Source organism: Somniosus microcephalus, chromosome 4 (genome assembly GCF_052327205.1).
Source record: "Somniosus microcephalus isolate GS21.2 chromosome 4, FLI_Smic_1.0, whole genome shotgun sequence".
Lineage (NCBI taxonomy): Eukaryota > Metazoa > Chordata > Chondrichthyes > Squaliformes > Somniosidae > Somniosus > Somniosus microcephalus.
The window spans coordinates 306,587,509-306,607,758 of NC_140990.1; the positions used below are offsets into that span (position 1 = coordinate 306,587,509).

The window sequence follows — 20,250 nt, forward strand, 5'->3', positions numbered from 1 at the left end:
CCAGGATCTTTGTAGAAACCTCACTTGCTCTCCATAAATATACATTGGCCCAGAAATTCGGGTCGGGGGCTTCCCGCGGCTGCAAGCCCCCGACCTGCACTTACCTTGCGCGCCGGCTGTTGAGCTGTGGGCCCCCGTGGAAATAACTATTTTAAACAATTTAAATTTTCAAAATTTTTTAAAAATTTTCTAACGGGGCTAAAAATAAACTTAACTTGCTTTAAAGTATTTAAAAATAATAAACCTCTGGAAAAAATGTTTTAATTTTAATTAATTCACCACTTGCCTTGTAAAAAGCAGGCCTTACGCCTGCTTTTTACATGTCTAACTTCTGCAGACTTACCTTCCCGGGAAAACCTGTTTTTAAAAAAAAAAAGAACGAAGTTCAATGCGCACGCGCTGCCTCCCCCGCGCACGCGTTCGACCTCTGAACCCCTGCTTTCAGGGGAACGGAAGTGCCGGTTTTCCGTGCATGCAGGAAACCGGCACTTCCATTGGGCTTACGGGTGAGTACCCCGTGCGTACTCACCCGTGGAGACCCGAATTTCTGGGCCATTATTTACACATGGACAAAGAGGGAATATATAAAAATTTGCTAGTAATCTGTTGGGAAGAATGTGGAAACTAAGGATGTTAGGGGGTTGGCAAATATTGAATCATGTAAATTTTAGTGTGCCTAAGCCGGCTCTCTGAAAGAGCAATTAATTTAGGTGCAAATTTTGGTCCTTTCCCTATGCCTTTTTTCTTTTCCAAATATTTATCCACTTCCCTTTTAACAGCTATTAGGGATTCTAATTCCAGCACTGTTTCTAATCAGGACATAAAAATGCCCTCCAGTCTTCTGTGTAAAAATAAACTTTCCTAACCTCTCCCTTTGTTCACTTGGTGACGATCTTAAATTTATGCTTTCTAGTTACCGATTCATTGACCAGTGGAAATAGTTTTTCCGACTTACTTTATTTAAAACCTCTCAATTCTAAACAACTCTTGGATCTCCTTACCCACCTTTTATTCTAATGAACAGAGTCTCGGTCTCTCCTTGCAACTAAAGTCTCTCACCCAGGTATCCTCTTAGTTAATCTTTTCTCCACCCTCTCCATGGTCTTGATATCATTCCTAAAGTAATATTCTCATTGTATTCTGAGCAATAATTTATATAGGTTTAGCATTAACCTTTTTTTTGCTTTTGTACTCTTCTTCTTAGGCAGTCCCTCGGAACCGAGATGATTTGCTTCCACATTAAAAATGAGCTCGCAGGTGACTGATTAGCCCAATGCGGGACCTACAGTCTCTGTCACAGGTGGGGCAGACGGTGGTTGAAGGGGCGGGTGGGTGGGGTGCTTGGGTTGACGTGCGCTGCCTGCGCTTGGCTTCCGCTTGCTCCCGGCGAAGAGACTTGAGGTGTTCGGCGCCCCTACTCTACCCTTAATTATAAACCATAGAATCTGGAAAGTTCTTTCGGACACCCTTGGGACATGAAAGGTGCTAAATAATTGCAGGATTGATTTTATAACTTTAAGCGTTGGCATGCAGGTACAGCAAGCAATTAGGAAGGCAAATGGCATGTTGGCCTTTATTGCAAGGGGGTTGGAGTATAAGAGTAAGGAAGTCTTGCTACAATTGTACAGGGTCTTGGTGAGACCACACCTGGAGTACTGTGCACAGTTTTGGTCTCCTTATCTGAGGAAGGATATACTTGCCTTAGAGGCGGTGCAACAAAGGTTCACTAGATTGATTCCTGGGATGAGAGGGCTGTCCAATGAGGAGAGATTGAGTAGATTGAGCCTATACTCGAGTTTAGAAGAATGAGAGGTGATAGCATTGAAACATACCAGATTCTGAAGGGGATTGACAGGGTAGATGCTGAAAGGTTGTTTTCCCCTGGCTGGAGTGTCTAGAACTAGGGGGCATCGTCTCAGGATAGGGGGTTGGCCATTTAACTGAGATGAGGAGGAATTTCTTCACTGAGGGTTGTGAATCTTTGGAATTCTCTACCCCAAAGGGCTGTGTGTGCTGAATTGTTGAGTATATTCAAGGCTGAAATAGATAGATTTTTGGACTCTAGGGGAATCGAGGGATATGGAGATCAAGCGGGAAAGTGGAGTTGAGGTTGTAGATTGGCCATGATCTTATTGAATGGCAGAGCAGGCTCGAGGGGCTGTATGCCCTATACCTGCTCCCCATTCTTATGTTCTTATGTAACCTGTCTTCCCAAGATTTGTATATCTAAACTCCTAAGTGTGCTTTGCTACTTTTAAAGTTTTATCGTGTGTATGACCTTTTCTTATTCTTCCTCCCAAAATGTATCACCATACATGATGCATTTCTCTGTATTAAATTTTATCTAACCTCTATCTGTGCAATCTACCAACTTGTATGTGCCCTCCTGAAGTTGCTTGCATTCCTCTTCACAATGTACCTAAGTTCAGATCATCATTTATATTATTAATCTGCTGTAGCATTTCGCATGGGGAAATTGTTTAGTGTTCAGGTGTTAGAGAGTGAAGGAACATTGGGTCCAGGGTGCGCCTATCTAATTCAGTACTCATTTTAGAGTCACATGTTCTCTTATTTTTATAACTTATCATAAATATAATAAACAGTGAGGAGGATAGTAGCAGACTTCAGGAGGACATGGACTGACTGGTGAAATGGGCAGACACATAGCAGATGAAATTTAATGCAGAGAAGTGATGCATTTTGGAAGGAAGAACGAGGAGAGGGTACAATTTTAAAGTGGGTGCAGGAACAGAGACCTGGGGGTGTCTCTTTGAAGATGGCAGAACAAGTTGAGACAGGTTTTTAAAAAAAAAAGCATACGGGTCCTGGGCTTTATAAATAGAGACAAATAATACAAAAGCAAGGACGGTATGCTAAACCTTTATAAATCACTGGTTAGGCCTCAGCTGGAGTATTGTGTCCATTTCTGGGCACCACCCTTTAGGAAGGATGTCAAAGCCTTAGAGAGGGTGCGGAGGAGATTTACCAGAATGATGCCAGGGATAAAAAACTTCAATTGTATGGAGACACTAGAGAAGCTGCGATTGTTCTCCTTAGAGCAGAGAAAGTTAAGGGGAGATTTTAATAGAGGTGTTCAGAATTATATGGGGTTTTGTAGATGGGGAGAAACTGTTTTCACTGGCAGGAGAGTCTGTAACCAGAGGACACAGATTTAAGGTAATTGGCAAAAGAACCACAGAAACATACATAGATGATAGGAGCAGGAGTAGGCCATTCGGCCCCTCGAGCCTGCTCCGCCATTTAATGAGATCATGGCTGATCATTTGAATTCAGTACCCTGTCCCTGCCTTTTCCCCATATCCCTTGATCCCTTTAGCCTTAAGAAATATACCTAATTCCTTCTTGAATAAATTTAATGAATTGGCCTCAACTGCCTTCTGTGGTAGAGAATTCCACAGGTTCACCACTCTCTGCGTGAAGAAATTCCTCCTCATCTCAGTCCTAAATGGCTTACCCCTTATCCTTAGACTGTGACCCCTGCTTCTGGACTCCCCCCACCATCGGGAACATCCTTCCTGCATCTAATCTGTCTAGTCCTGTTAGAATTTTTAAAGTTTCAATGAGATCCCCTCTCATTCTTCTAAACTCCAGCGAATATAAGCCCAATCGACCCAATCTCTCCTTATACGCCATTCCTGCCATCCCAGGTATCAGTCTGGTGAATCTTCATTGCGCTCCCTCCATGGCAAGAACATCCTTTCTCAGATAAGGCGACCAAAACTGCACACAATACTCAAGGTGTGGTCTCACCAAGGCCCTGTACAACTGCAGCAAAACATCCTTGCTCATGTACACGAATCCTCTCGCTATGAAGGCCAACATACCATTTGCCTTCTTAACCGCCTGCTGCACCTGCATGCTTACCTTCAGCGACTGGTGCACAAGGACACCCAGGTCTTGTTGCACTTCCCCCTTCTCCCAATCTATTGCCGTTCAGATAATAATCTGCCTTCCTGTTTTTGCCACCAAAGTGGATAACCTCGCACTCATCCACATTATACTGCATCTGCCCAATCACCCAACCTGTCCAAATCATACTGGAGTTTCTATGCATCCTCCTCACAGCACACGCACCCACCCAGCTTTGTGTCATCTGCAAACTTGGAGATATTACATCTAGTTCCCTCGTCTAGATCATTAATATATATTGTGAATACTTCTTATCTTCTTAGGCAGTCCCTCGGAACCGAGGATGACTTGCTTCCACATTAAAAATGAGTTCGCAGGTGACTGATTAGTCCAATGCGGGACCTACAGTCTCTGTCACGGGTGGTTGAAGGGGTGGGTGGGTGGGGTGTGTTGGGTTGATGTGCGCTGCCTGCGCTTGGCTTCCGCTTGCTCCCGGCGAAGAGACTCGGTGTTCGGCGCCTTCCTGGATGCTTCTCCACTTTGTGCGGTCTTGGGCCAGGGATTCCCAGGTGTCGGTGGGGATGTTACACTTTTTCAAGGAGGCTTTGAGGGTGTCCTTGAAGCGTTTCCTCTGCCCACCTGGGGCTCACTTGCCGTGCCGGAGCTCCAAGTAGAGCGCTTGTTTTGGGAGTCTCGTATCGGGCATGCGGACAATGTGACCCGTCCATCGGAGCTGATCGATGCTGGGGATGTTGGCCTGAGCAAGAACACTGACGATGGTGTGCCTATGTGGAGGCAGCGTTGGTGGACCTCTCCAGTGCTTTGAGGTGCCTGCTGTACATGGTCCATGTCTCTGAGGCATACAGCAGGGCGGGTATCACTGCTGCTCTGTAGACCATGAGCTTAGTGCTGGGTTTGAGGTCCTGGTCTTCAAACACTCTCTTCCTCAGGCGACTGAAGGCTGCACTGGCGCACTGAAGGCGGTGTTGGACTTCGTCGTCGACGTCTGCCCTTGTTGACAGTAGGCTCCCGAGGTATGGAAAGTGGTCCACGTTGTCCAAGGCCTTGTCGTGGATTTTGATAATCGGGGGGCAGTACTGTGTGGCGTGGGCAGGTTGGTAGAGGACCTTTGTCTTACGGATGTTTAGTGTAAGGCTCATGCTCTCGTACGCTTCGGTGAACGTGTTGACGATGGTTTGGAGTTCGACCTCCGAGTGAGCGCAGACTCGAGCGTCGTCTGTGAATAGCTGGGGTCCTAGCACCGATCCCTGTGGTACCCCACTAGTCACTGCCTGCCACTCGGAAAAAGACCCATTTATTCCAGCTCTTTGCTTCCTGTCTGCCAACCAGTTCTCTATCCAAGTCAGTACCTTACCCCCAATCCCATGTGCTTTAACTTTGCACGCTAATCTCTTATGCGGGACCTTATCGAAAGCCTTCTGAAAGTCCAAATACACCACATCCACTGGTTCTCCCTTATCTATTCTACCAGTTACATCATCAAAAATTCCAGTAGAATAGTCAAGTACAAATGACCTTTTGTAAATCCATGTTGACTTTGTCCGATCCTGTCACTGTTTTCCAAGTGCTCTGCTGTTACATCTTTTATAATGGACTCTAGCATTTTCCCCACTACCGATGTCAGGTTTACGAGGATTCGTAAAAATCAACATTTCATTGTGCAGTACACACGCCTGTTGCATATATGACAAATAAAATTGAATTGAATTGAATATAATTCCCGTTTTCTCTCTACCACCTTTTTAAAATAGTGGGATTATAATAGCTACCCTCCAATCCATGGGAACTGTGCCAGAGTCTATATAATTTTGGAAGATGACCAGCAATGCATCTACTATTTCTAGGGCCACTTCCTTAAGTACCCTAGGATGTAGATTATCAGGCCGTGGGGATGTATCGGCCTTCAATCCGTCAATTTCCCTAACACCATTTCTCTACAAATACTGATTTTATTCAGTTCCTCCCTCTCATTAGACCCTATGTTCCCCAACATCTCTGGGAGGTTATTTGTGTCCTCCTTTGTGAAGACAGAACCAAAGTATGTATTTAATTGGTCTGCCATTTCTTTGTTCCCCATTATAAATTCCCCTGATTCTGACTGCAAGGGACCTACGCTTGACTTCACCAATCTTTTTCTCTTCACATATCTATAGAAGCTTTTACAGTCAGTTTTTATGTTCCTGAAATCTTACTCTCATACTCTATTTTCCCCCTAGTAATTAATTCTTTTGTCCTCCTTTGCTGAATCCTAAACTGCTCCCAATCCTTAGGTTTGCTGCTTTTTCTGGCCAATTTATATGTCCTCTCCTTGGATGTCATGCTATCCCTAATTTCCCTTGTTTGCCACGGTTACGCCACCTTTTTTGTTTTATTTTTATGCCAGACAGGGATGAACAAATTCTGTAGTTCATCCATGCGATCTTTAAATGTTTGCCCTTGCCTATCCACTGTCAACCCTTTAAGTAACGTTCCCCAATCCATCCAAGCCAACTTGCGCCTCATACCATCATTGTTTCCTTTATTTAAATTCAGGACCCTAGTCTCTGAGTCAACTACTTCACTCTCCATCTTAATGAAGAATTCAATCATATTATGATCGCTCCTCCCCAAGGGGCCTCGCACAAGATTGCTAATCAATCCTTTCTCATTACATAATACCCAGTCTAAGATGGCCTGATCTCTAGTTGGTTCCTTGACATATTGGTCCAGGAAACCATCCCGTATACACTCCAGGAATTCCTCCTCCACAGTATTGTTACTAATTTGGTTAGCCCAATCTATATGTAGATTAAAGTCACCCATGATAACTGCTGTGCCCTTATTGCACGTGTCTCTAATTTCCCGTTTAATGCCATCCCCAACCTCAGCATTACTGTTTGGGGGTCGGTATACAACTCCCACTAACGTTTTCTGTCTCTTGGTATTTCTCAGCTCCGACCATACAGATCCCACATCATCGGAGCTAATATCCTTCCTTACTATTGTGTTACTCTCTTTAACCAGCAATGCTTCCTCACCTCCTTTTCCTTTTTGCCTGTCCTTCCTGAATATTGAATGCCCCTGCATGTTGAATTCGCAGCCTTGGTCACCCTGGAGCCATGTCTCCGTAATCCCAATTATATCATATCCGTTTACATCTATTTGCACAGCTAATTCATCCGCCTTATTACGAATGCTCCTCGCATTAAGACACAAAGCCTTCAGGCTTGATTTTTAACACTTAGTCCTTTTAGAATTATTATTTACTGTGGCCCTGTTTGATTTGCACCCTTGATTTCTCTGCCTTCCACTTTTGCTTTTCTCCTTCCTGTCTTGCTTCTATCCTTGCATCCCTTTCCTCTGTTTCCCTGCACAGGTTCCCAACCCCCTGTCATTTTAGTTTAAACCCTACCCAACAGCACTAGCAAACACTCCCCCTAGGACATCGGTCCCGGTCCTGAACAGGTGCAAACCGTCCAGTTTGTACTGGTCCCACCTCCCCCAGAAACGGTTCCAATGTCTCAGGAATTTGAATCCCTCCTCCTTGCAACATTCCTCTAGCCACGTATTCATCTGAAATATCCTTCTATTTCTACTCTGAGTAGCACGTGGCATTGGTAGCAATCCTGAGATTACTACCTTTTGAGGTCCTATTTTTTAATTTACCTCCTAACTCCCTATATTCAACTTTTAGGCCCTCATCCCATTTTTTTAACCTATATCGGTACCTATATGCACCACGACAGCTGACTGTTCACCTTCCCCCTCCAGAATGCCCTGCAGCCACCCCGAGACATCCTTGACCCTTGCACCAGGGAGGCAACATACCATCCTGGAGTCTCGTTTGCGGCCACAGAAACGCCGATCTATTCCCCTTGCAATAGAATCCCCTATCACTATAGCTCTCCCGCTCTTTTTCCTCCCGTCCTGTGCAGCAGAACCACCCCTGGTGCCAGGAAGTTGGCTATTGCTGCCTTCCCCCGTTAAGCCATCTCCCCCAATAATATCCAAAGCGGTATATCTGTTTGAGAGGGGGATGGCTACAGGGGACCCTTGCACTACCTGCCTGCGACTACTACTCTGCCTGGCGGTCACCCATTCCATTCCTGCCTGTGCAGCCTTTACCTGCGGTGTGACCAACTCCCTAAACGTGCGTGCTATTCACAATGTCCTCAGCATCGCGAATGCTCCAGTATGTATCCATTCGCAGCTCCAGCGCCGCAATGCGGCCTGCCAGTAGCTGCAGCTGGATACACTTCCCGCACACATGGTCGTCAGGGACACAGGAAGTGTCCCTGATTTCCCACATAGCGCAGGAGGAGCATGCCACGGGGCCGAGCTGTGCTGCCATGACTTGCCCTTTAATTTAAATTAACTCAAATCAGTACCACCAATTACACTACAATTAAACGATATACTCAAAGACCCTTGTTTACTAGCACGCCCCGCTATAAACCACAAAAATTAAGCACTTACCTGCTTTCTGGTGATGTCAAACTTTGATTACTTTTTTACTTCTTTACACTCACCGGTCCGTTGTAGCCCCGGCTCACCTGTGAAATCTCCCGAGGTTTGGCGCTCTCCAGCCGCTCTCGCTCACCAGAGGGATGAGATGAGGAGAAATGTTTTTACGCAGTGAGTTATGATTTGGAATGCATTGCCTGAAGGACGCGACTGCTGCCAACACGGTTGAAGTAGTTGCGCGTGCGCAGTCCAAGTGTTTTTTTCGGTTGCTCGCTTCGTGACTCTGGTTCTGGGGGAAAAGTGCTGGGAAGGGAGCGGGCTCTTTGGCGGGGGGGGGGGGGGTGGAGAAGCTGGGATTTTTCTTTGTTACCTGCCAGCCTATGCCTCTTGAATAGATGTTCTCCATTCCTTACATTTATATACTTGCTGCATGTGGGAAAGCCAGTTCAACACCGCTACTATTTTTGGGGGAAAAGAACCGGGAATGGAAATGTACCCTAAATTTTTCCATGGAGTGTGGGAACAGAGAAAGTTGGGGGTGAAAGTGGTGAAAAGGCCATTATAAAAAGGCAAATGAGATGGGAACTTTGAATATAAAACAAGACAATTGTGCTGAATATAAAACAAGACAATTGTGCTGAATCTGTGCAAGACATTGATTGGGTCACATTTGGTTTTGGGCACTATTGTAAAAATAAAATTGGAAATTGGGTTAAATTTGGAATAGATTTCACCAGGATGATGGCCTGTACATAAGAGGATATATTTATGACGAGAGATTTGGAAAAACTAGTGCTATATTCACTAGAGCAGAAAAGGTTGACGGGCTTTGAATACAAGTGTTCAATTTTTTAAAGAAGTTTGATGGGGTAAATAGTGAAAGACTATTTGGTGAATTATCAAGTGTAGGGGGAAGGCAAAATACTTTATTTCACACAAAGGATTTATGGAATGCATTACCACAAGTTGATTCATGCACAAAATTTGAGGAAATTTGATACATTTTTGAACATAAATATTAAGTGTACGTGAAAAGAAGCAGGAAGATACTTTTGGTATGGTGTTAGCACAGGCATGAGTCGCATGGCCACCTGCTGTGCACATCCCAAGTAACAGTCAACTTAGTTTTTTATGGCTTAAACGGTAGAAAATGTTGGAAAAAATGAAATGGTCTGGTTGTCACATGACCTGGATTGTCACGGTATACTTTGAGTATTGTAGTTTTGCAGGAGCACGGTTAAAAGCTGCAAATCCCACAATCTCATTTACAAATGTATGAAAAGCCTTGTATGTAGGGCAAACTTCCTCTGTGTCACAATTTTTCTGTCGCACTCTTCTGACTGAGCAACAAAACAGATGATCAGCTATCTATGTATATAACCCCCCCCCCCCCCCCCCCCCCCCCCCCCCCCCCCCCAATCCTTCTTTACCTGGTTGTCATGTACAGGATTGTGGTGCACTCTGGGGTATTATAATTCTGCAAGAGAATTATGAAAATTACAGTTTGTGATCTGTGTGTCTCCTTTTTCTCTCCTCAACCCCCTCCACTCTTGCTTTTCTCGCCCCTCCTTCCCTTGCTTTTTTCCCTCCTTTTTCTTGCTCGCTTTTCTCTCATGCTCTCGCTCTCTCTCTCGCCTTCTCTTGTTTTCTCCCCATAACATCTCTAAAGCCAAAGAGTGAGGTGAAATTTCCAACTCATGTCCCACATCCCAGCCAAGCTGTTTGTAGGCATTTTTAACAATAAATTACCAAATATAGACATGTCTAGTATTTATAGATAGGTACACTGACCTGAGTGAAGAGAAAATATTCGCCGAAACATGTCTCGTGAATAAGAACATAAGCAATAGGAACTGGAGTAGCCCATTTGGCCCTTCGAGCCTGCTCCGCCATTCAACACATCATGGCTGATCTTCTACCTCAACTCCACCTTCCCGTACTATTCCCATATCCCTTAATTCCCCAAAATTTATCGATCTCTGTCTTGAATGTACTCAATGACTGAGCATCCTCCGCTCTCTGGGTAGAGAATTCTAAAGATTCAGAACCCTTTGAGTGAAGAAATTTCTTCTCATCTCAGTCCTAAATGGCCAACCCCTTATTCTGAGACTGTGACCCTGTGTTCTAGACTCCCCAGCCAGGGGAAACATTTTCCCAGCATTAACCCTGTCAAGCCCCTTAAGAATTTTATATGTTTCAAGTAGATCACCTCTCTCATTCTTCTAAACTCTGGGGAATATAGGCCTAATCTTCTCTATCTCTATAGGGCAATCCCCTCATCCCAGTCTAGTGAACCTTTGTTGCACTCTGTCTAAGGCAAATAAAGATCTTAAATTTAGTTTATGGGCGATGGAGATATGTGATGCTTCTGCGGCCACACTCTATCAGTGACCTCTTTGGAAGGTGTGATGCTGCGGATGCGCATTAGATGCAAAACTTTTACAACCTCACATACTTGCGCTGCCACCTTTTAATCATTCACTTTGCCTGTTTACTTCCCATTTACAGGGCTGCTCAGTTTATATTATAAAAGGCAATTATGTGGGACCTTTTGCTGCTCTGGTGCTTTGAGCCGCTTTCAAGCCAATCCCTTCACAGCACACAAGAGCTAGGACACACCTTTCAAATTGCAGGTACAGTTGAAACCCAATAATTCAGACTCCCTGTTAAAATTGTCCTGTTTAGCAAATTACTGCCATTAAGCAAACATACTGAGTGAATTAGATACAGTGCAGTTCACTGAAGCTGGGGATGGAAGATGTGACATTATGATGTGGGGGGTGGTAGTTGGGAAGACATCACATGACATGTAAAGCATTTCTGTAAATATTTGCCAAATTAAACATTATTGGAACAGTATGCAACCGGTAGTTAAATCATAACTCCTACCTACAATCGGAAGCATTTTCATACCTTTTAAAGAGAACCAACTGTAAATTTCAGATGATGTGGTTCCACAGTAAATCGGATTGTTTTTTGATAGTATATTGCTGACATTGGTGTGTCAGCAATTCCTGTACCCTGGATCGCTAGATTAATATATAGGACTTAGTTTAGGAGTACTTGGCTAAAGCTTCACTTGGACTAGAAAGTAAAAGAACTTGCATTTGTATAGCACCGTTCACAACCATAAGATGTCCCAAAGCACTTCACAGCCGGTTAAGCAGTTTTGAAGTGCTGTCACTGTTGTAATGTAGGGAAATAAGGCTGGCAAGTTGCACACGGCAAAGTCCCACTAACAGCAATGAGATAAATGACCAAGTAATCTGATTTTTTTTTAATATATATATTGGTTTGGGGAATAAATGTTGGCCAGGGAAAACTTCCCTGCTCTTCTTTGAATCGTGCCATAGGATTTTTTATGCCCACCTGAAAGGTAGGCTTTGTTGCCTGTTTTTCACTGCAAACGCCAATTGGCTGCAGTCCACTTCAATCACCGGAAGCACCCCTTCACTTTGGAACATTTTGCAGAGATGGAGCCAAAGGGAAGCCCCACTTTCTTACTGCTCCCTTCAACAGCCTGACTCAATCCACCCAGTTATTCTCTGCTTGTCTCAACCTATCAGGAGTCCTCTACAATCTGGCCTGCCTGGAGACATTCTTGGACCAGCCCTCGGAGTGCTTCACAGTAAGCCCCCCACCCTATCTGCCAGCTGGTACTAGTCCTTTGCAATCCTCTGCACCATTGGCCCCCTAAAATAGTTCCTAATAATACAAATCAGGCAGACACTAAATACTAAAAAAGATAAATAAATCAACTGATAGAATGTTGTGCCCTATTTTTATAGTATGGGCCAGCTGCTGAGTTGGTGGTAAATTTGTATATTGTGTGTTTCAGAGTCTCATCCGTTCCTCAGAACTCCAACTCTGCCACATTTTAATAATGGAAAGCGGCAGAAACATGATATTGCCATAAGAAAATGGTAATGGCAGGGTAATCTGGCTGGCTTGAGCCAAGGAGGACAGTGTTCATGCCATTTGCCACCACTCTTCTGCCAGCTGAGCAATATAAAAATGCAACTTAAAAGTTCCTGTGTCTCAAATTTCAGAAATAATTGTTGTGTTGCAAGTATATATTGGAAAATTTGCTATTTTCTTTTCCAATTTTCTCTTTCCTCTTCTGAGGGTGACGTGTTGGGATATGTTAATACAGACTTTGCAGTCCTTTCAGTAGCTTGCACAAGTGGTTATTTTTCATGTATGTACCTAGAAATTGAATGTTGGCTAGCTGTTCTACAGTGGGGCCTCACCAGTAAAGCTAAATTCTGGCCATACCAAATGCCCACATGTACACTTTCCAGAAGAAAGTGAACTTGACTTTTTTTTAACCTGCTCTGCTTTTGTAGCTAGGAAATACATGCCACTTGTAGTGTCCTAGTTGAGATCGGCTAAATTGCTACAGACCAGGGATCAAATTTGTTGCCTCCTGAGTTTATATAGTTTTGTACCACTCAACCATTGGGGAAACCCTAAATTTACCTTTTTAATGTTGCTATAATGTAGTTTCCCTCCCTCCCTTCTTTCAGGAACACCATTTGCAGAGAGCTATTTCAGCCCAGCAAGTCTTCAGAGAGAAAAGGGAGAATATGGTTATTCCAGTGCCTGAAGCAGAGAGTAATGTCTCTTACTATGATCGTCTGTACAGGGGAGAATTCAAGGTTCCCAAACAGCTCATTCACATTCAGCGTAAGTTGCTCACCATCAGATCATTATCTGACTGACTTGGGGCTTCCTCACCAGCCCTTTTTGTTGCTTAGGGACCTTTTTAAGATGATTCCAATTTGGAGGAAACATTTTTCCAGTGATCTCAAATGCAGTAGCCTGTCTGTGTGCTTTAAAACTGCATTCCTTCCTATTTTAAACCTTTTTAAATTCATGATTTTGTTAATTTCCTTGAATATATTCCAGAATGTATATTTGAAAATGAAAAAAAATGTGCAGATTTATGCTGGGGGGCTGAGTTGCCTGAAACGTCTAATTAAATTGCTAAACTTGGATATTTATCTCTTCGACTGTAGTTCATTGAAGTTTTTTGTTAAGATTTTAAAATGTATTTTGAAGCTATGCAGAGAAGATGTAGGAAGCCACAGCTTAGAATGAGGAGCATGGCTGTTTCTTTTGGGAAGAACAAGAGGTTTTATTTCACTTCAGCCCCTTACTATAATATAGATTCAAACATAGAATTGTGGGAATCTCATAAGGACACTCCACAAGGTTTCAGTAATTTCCAAGAGCGTTGCATCTCTGCACATGTAGTGACTGAAAAGGCTCAGCGCAGTGCAATTTCAAATTGGAAAATCTGATGTGTCTCAGTGATTTATTTTGGCACAGATCAGTTGTCTGAGTAAATGGTATGTTTGATTTAAATGTTATTTTAAAATCTTTATCTGACTTCGAAACCAAAGGAAATTGGTTTTAATTTGCATATTTTCATGAAATTAGCAGGGTTTGCTTAAATAATAAATTGTTAGCAATAAGTGTATTGTGATGAATGTGCTAATAAAATTAAAACTGATTTTTTAAAGCTTTGCTTTAAATTGTATGGCGTTTTATTAAAAAAAATCAATTCTGCTTGTGTTTACAGCTTTTAATCTGGATAGTGAACAGCCAGATTATGACATGGACTCTGAAGATGAGATCTTATTCAATCGTCTGAATAGAAAGTTGGAGATTAAACCATTGCAATTTGAAGAGATGTTTGACCGACTGGAAAAGGCTAGTGGAAATCAGGTACTGTGCTGCTTGCTGATGAATTATATACCAATAACAAATTCCAGTTTCTGTACTTCATTTTATATATACGTTTTTAAAGTTTAAATTATTTAGGACCATGCCACACTGGTGGCTAACTTATCAACAGGGGATGCATGAGAGTAACTTGGTTGACTTGCATTAGTTTGATATTAGTGCCAGTTGGGTTTAGCTCATTTCTAGGTGCTCTAGGGACTAGGATTCACTGATGTACTCCATTAGATAATCCATTTAGAACACTTGTCATTCTTCCACATTGCAGAAATTTATAGATGCATTTTAGAAAATAAACAAAGCGTTAAAGAAATCTAAACTGGTCGGCCTCGGGGTTGTGCACTGCAGTCCTTTTTTTTGGATTGCCCACTATATCCATTTCTGACTTTGCCTATGTAATCAAAATCAGAACTATGAAATAGGGCTTGTTAGGGTTCTGCATGTAACCTATTAATGCTGGTGCTTGGGTGACACAATGGATTACAATGCTGCTTTGTAATTTCTAGTACAGGAAACTTTGGATTATCTGGAGGTTAACTGTCCAGAATGCTCGAGCCACCGGCAAAAATCAGGAGCCGTTTCGTTAGTTTTTTTTTCCTTTTGTTGCTTTTTTCTCTCAACAGTCAAGCTCTGCAAGGTCTCGCTGAAGCTGTTGCTAAGCTACAGAGACGCTTGCAAGGTACGGCAGACTGTTTAGAAGACAGGGTTTGTTGCCAGATACGGAGCTCAAAATCTCATGTTTCAACATTAACGCTGGTTTGTCCGGCAGTTTTGAGGGAACGGCAACAGCTCGGTCCTGTCGGTGCCGGATAGCGCACAGTTTCCTGTACCTGGGCTCTAATCTAATCCAAACTGGTGGGATGAAAATCTCCCCTCCGTGCTGGTTGAAAGAGCCCTAACTGAACAAAAAGAATTTGGCTAGTTGAAACTATTTCCTAATGGCTTGAATCTATTTTAAAATTATCCATAGAGTGGCACAAACTGGCACGTGTGTGCAGGCCATGAGGATGGCTGGTGTGGAAAATGTAAAATTCAAGAGTAGTGCATGAGGGTCTGCTCTTGAGGTTGGAGTTGGAATGCATTGTTGGGCCAGAGTAGAGGTGACCTGAAAATAGTTAATATCGACATTGAGTGCCAAAAGATGAAAAGTGTTGTATTCCCAGAAAGGTTTCTCCTTGTACAGATGAGCACAAAAATTGTGAACCATAAAATCAAGAAACTTACACAGTTTATACTATTACACATTCACTATTAATTTTTTTAAAATAACTATCTTGTTCTTCAGCTTGTATCTATTCAAGAGGCCAGATTGCTTTTGAAAGAAGACGACTATCTGATAAAAGCAGTATATGATTACTGGGCAAGGAAACGCAAAAACTGCAGGGCGCCCTCCCTCATCCCCTTGGTCAAACAGGAGAAAAGAGATGGTTCCACTAACAATGATCCATATGTTGCTTTTCGAAGGAGAACAGAGAAGATGCAGACTAGAAAGGTGAGCATGGTTTTGTGCTTACAGTTGTCCATGCTAGTTGAGTTCCTGATCTCAATTGCGTTGCTGGAGAAGTGAAGATTGGGGGCCAGGTGCTTTCCCATGTGGAAGGAAAATTAGTCACCCTGGCTGGCCTTACCCATTCTTTAGTAATTGGCTTCAGAATGGTATTGATGGAGGTCTGAAAGCATATTGTCTATCCTGTGGAGAGAGAAACAGAGTTAATGTTTCAGGTCGATGACCTTCCGTCAGAACCGTTCTGATGAAAGGTCATCGACCTGAAACATTATCTCTGTTTCTCTCTCCACAGATGCTGCCTGACCTGCTGAGTATTCCCAGCATTTTCTGTTTCAATTTCAGATATCCAGCATCCGCAGTATTTCTCTTTCGTCTGTCCTGTGCTCTGGGTATGTTTTTTAAATATTCGTTCATGGGATGTGGGAGTTGCTGGCAAGCATTTATTGCCCATCCCTAATTGCCCTCGAGTAGGTGGTGGTGAGCTGCCTTCTTGAACCGCTGCAGTCTGTGTGATGAAGGTACTCCCACAGTGCTGTTAGGGAGGGAGTTCCAGGATTTTGAACCAGTGACGATGAAGGAACGGTGATATATTTCCAAGTCAGGATGGTTTGTGACTTGGAGAGAAGCTTGGAGGTGATGGTGTTCCCATGCGCCTGCTGCCCTGTCCTTCTAGTTGGCAAAAGTCATGGCTTTAGAAGGTGCTTTCGAAGAAGCCTTGGCGAGTTGCTGCAGTGCATCTTGTAGATGGTGCACACTGTAGCCATGGTGCGCTGGTGGTGGAGGGAGTGAATGTTTACGGTGGTGGATGGGGTGCCAATCAAATGGGCTGCTTTGTCCTGTATGGTGTCGAGCTTCTTGAGTGTTGTTGGAGCTGCACTCATCCAGGCAAGTGGAGAGTATTCCATCACTCTCCTAACTTGTGCCATGTAGATGGTGGAATGGCTTTGGAGAGTAGGTGAGTCACTCGCCACAGAATACCCAGCCTCCGACCTGCTCTTGTAGCCACAGTTTTTATGTGGCTGGTCCAGTTAGGTTTCTGGTCAATGGTGACCCACCCCCCCCTGGATGTTGATGTTGGGGGTTTCAGTGATGGTAATGCCATTGAATGTCATGGGGCAGTAGTTAGACTCGCTCTTGTTGGAAATAGTCATTGCCTGGCACTTGTGTAGCGCGAATATTACTTGCCACTTATCAGCCCAAGCCTGAATGTTGTCAGGGTCTTGCTGCATGCGGGCATGGACTGCTTCATTATCTGAGGAGTTGCGAATGGAATTGAACACTGCAATCATCAGCGAACATCTCCATTACTGACCTTACGATGAAGGGAAGGTAATTGATGAAGCATGGTTGGGCTGAGGACACTGCCCTGAGGAACTCCTGCAGCGATGTCCTGGGGCTGTGATGATTGGCCTCTAGCAACCACAACCATCTTCCTTTGTGCTAGGTATGACTCCAGCCAGTGGAGAGTTTTCCCCCTGATTCCCATTGACTTCAATTTTACTAGGACTCCTTGATGCCAGACTTGGTCAAATGCTGCCTTGATGTCAAGGGCAGTCACTCTCACCATACCTCTGGAATTCAGCTCTTTTGTCCAAGTTTGGACGAAGTCTGTAGTGAGATATGAAGCCAAGCGGTCCTGCCGGAACCCAAACTGAACATTGGTGAGCAGGTTATTGGTGAGAAAGTGCTGCTTAATAGCACTGTCGACGACACCTTTCACCACTTTGCTGATGATTGAGAGTAGTCTGATGTGGCAGTAATTGGCCGGTTTGGCTTTGTCCTGCTTTTTGTGGACAGGACATACCTGGGCAGTTTTCCACATTGTCTAGTAGATGCCAGTGTTGTGGCTGTACTGGAACAGTTTGGCTAGAGGCGTGGCTAGTTCTGGAGCACAAGTCTTCAGCACGACAGCTGTGATGTTGGGGCCCATAGCCTTTGCTGTATCAAGTGCGCTCAGCCATTTCTTGATATCACGTGGAGTGAATCGAATTGGCTGAAGACTGGCTTCTGTGATGGTGGGGACCTCAGGAGGAGGTGGAGATGGATCATCCACTCGGCACTTCTGGCTGAAGATGATTGCAAACGCTTCAGCCTTGTCTTTTGCACTCAGGTGCTGGGCTCCGCCATCATTGAGGATGGGGATATTCTTGGAGCCTCCTCCTCCCGTTAGTTGTTTAATGGTCCACCACCATTCTCGACTGGATGTGGCAGGACTGCAGAGCTTTGATCTGATCCGTTGGTTGTGGGTTCACTTAGCTCTGTCTATAGCAGGCTGTTTCCACTGTTTAGCATGCACGTAGTCCTGTGCTGTAGCTTCATAGGTTGGTACTTCATTTTTGGACACCTGGTGCTGCGCCTGGCATGCTCTTCTACAGTCCTCATTGAACCAGGGCTGGTCCCCTGGCTTGATAGTAATGGTAGAGTGAGGAATATGCCAGGCCATGAGGTTACAGATTGTGGTGGAATACAATCTGCTGCTGATAACCCACAGAGCCTCTTGGGTGCTCAGTTTTGAGCTGCCAGATCTGTTCTGAATCTACCCCATTTTGTATGGTGGTCGTGCCACACAACACGATGGAGTGAGACTAGAATTTGTCTCCACAAGGACTGTGTGGTGGTCATTCCTACCAGTACTGTCATGGACAGATGCATCTACGACAGGTAGATTGGTGAGGACGAGGTCAAGAAGGTTTTTCCATTGGGTTGGTTCTCACCACATGCCACAGAACCAGTTTGGCAGCTTTGTCCTTCAGGACTCTGCCAGCTTGGCCAGTAGTGGTGCTACCGAGCCACTCCAGGTGATGGACATTGAAGTCCCCCACCCAGAGTACATTCTGTGCCCTTGCTACCCTCAATGTTTCTTGCAAGTGGTGTTCAGCATGGAGCAATATTGATTCATCAGCTGAGGGAGGACAGTAGGTGGTAATCAGCAGGAGGTTTCCTTGCCCACGTTTGGCCTGATGCCATGAGACTTCATGGGGTCTGGAGTCAATGTTGAGGATCCCTAGGGCCAATCCCTCCTGACTGTATACCACTGTGCCACCACCTCTGGTGAGTCTGTCCTGCCAGTGGGGCAGGACATACCCAGGAATGGTGATGGAGGAACCCGGCTGTGATCCTGTGAGTATGACTATGTCGGGCTGTTGCTTGACTAGTCTGTGGGACAGCTCTCCCTATTTTGGTACAAGTCCCCAGATGTTAGTGAGGAGGACTTTGCACGGTCGACTGGGCTGGGTGTGCCTTTGTCATGTCCAGTGCCTAGGTCGATGCCGGGTGGTCCGTCCTGTTTTATTCTTGGCATACTTCTTTGTGCAGCACAGAAGGTACATAGTTCAGGAATAGGGAGAAAATAAGAATGATTACCTGCACTAGCAAAAACACTAGATTTGTAAGAAGTAAGAATGTATTTGTGTTCAGGGCGCAGAATTACTGAGATGGGATCAGGGGAGAACATTGTGCAACTCTGGATTAAAGCACTTGTGCAATGTGCTGTACTTGACTTGAGAGTGCTTGATGCGACTATGAAGAATTGAGAAAAATATTCTCTTCTTGGTACATTGTTTCAGAATTTTTTTGTCATAGTTCAAAACCAGGAAGGACATGTGCATTAAATTGTAAAAATACAATGTTAATTAAGTATGGAAAAATAATGCAGCTGCCTAAAGCTTTGGTGATGTGGTTGCTTTTTCTGTTAAGTATAATATTTCTCTTTTATAAAACCTAAAGGTTATAATTTTTTAACAGAATCGTAAAAACGATGAAGTTTCATATGAGAAAATGTTGAAGTTGCGTCGAGAGTTCAGCCGGGCAGTTACCATCCTAGAAATGATTAAGAGGCGGGAAAAGACCAAAAGGGATTTACTTCATCTTACACTGGATGTGGTTGAGAAGAGGTATGACGGGAGTGTTTGTTCTGAGTTAATAAAATATGTTGCCCTAGTTATCATCTGGTTTCAGTGCTGACTTGCTAGTTAATGATCGCACTAGTGCATCCTGGTTTAATCTGTAGGAGCTGCTGAAGTTTTATTACTGTTTGAATAGGTACCATATGGGTGACTTTGGTGGAGAAATTATGAGTGAGCTGAGGACTCTGAAACAAGAAAAGGCGGTCTCCAATACTCCAGTATCTCTTCACAATGGCAATCATTACAAAGCACCAGAAAGCAAAACTGTTAAGGTACTAATTTCTTGTCAGATTTTCCCATATATTGGAGTATTCAGTATTTTGAGTTTTCATAGTGATTCTTTTTATTATTTTGTTGATCAAATCTAGCACCGTTAACTTGGAAGGGCTATCACGTCTTTGTTCAATACTGACACCACAGATCAGATAATTCACTTGCAGCAGCAGTCCCTCGGACATGTTCAACATGCCCACTGCCATCACTACATTAATGACAGTTAATTTACAAGTAAAGTGCTTGTTGGAACTGGTATTCAGCCTGTCTGGCTATTTTTTTCCCTGAGTTGCACCTGTCTTCAAAATGAACCTGGGATGTGCCAAAAATAAGTGCTGAAATTTTTTAAGAAAAGGCTGATGCTGGAAGTGATTATATTCATTGAAAGGAAACAAAGTTTAAAATAAAAACCGAAGAGACAATAAACAGTTTTTTTAATATAGGGTTAGTATCGGTTGTAACATCCAAATTGCTTTATTGCTAGTG

The 20,250-nt window shown here is 43.8% G+C and overlaps 1 protein-coding gene across 3 annotated transcripts in view; it reads left to right on the forward strand.

The window, feature by feature from the left end:
• epc2 (enhancer of polycomb 2) overlaps positions 1-20,250 on the forward strand; it is an 80,358-nt gene that overhangs the window by 27,938 nt on the left and 32,170 nt on the right. For 2 of the 3 annotated variants that reach the window (XM_085986687.1, XM_085986686.1), the window contains exons 2-6: positions 12,861-13,020; positions 13,919-14,064; positions 15,365-15,571; positions 19,331-19,479; positions 19,628-19,763. In XM_085986687.1, coding sequence (XP_085842813.1) covers positions 12,861-13,020; positions 13,919-14,064; positions 15,365-15,571; positions 19,331-19,479; positions 19,628-19,763 — 798 coding nt within the window. Of the gene's footprint in view, positions 1-10,842; positions 10,968-12,860; positions 13,021-13,918; positions 14,065-15,364; positions 15,572-19,330; positions 19,480-19,627; positions 19,764-20,250 lie in introns of all 3 variants that reach the window. The other variant, XM_085986688.1, reaches the window with a different exon arrangement.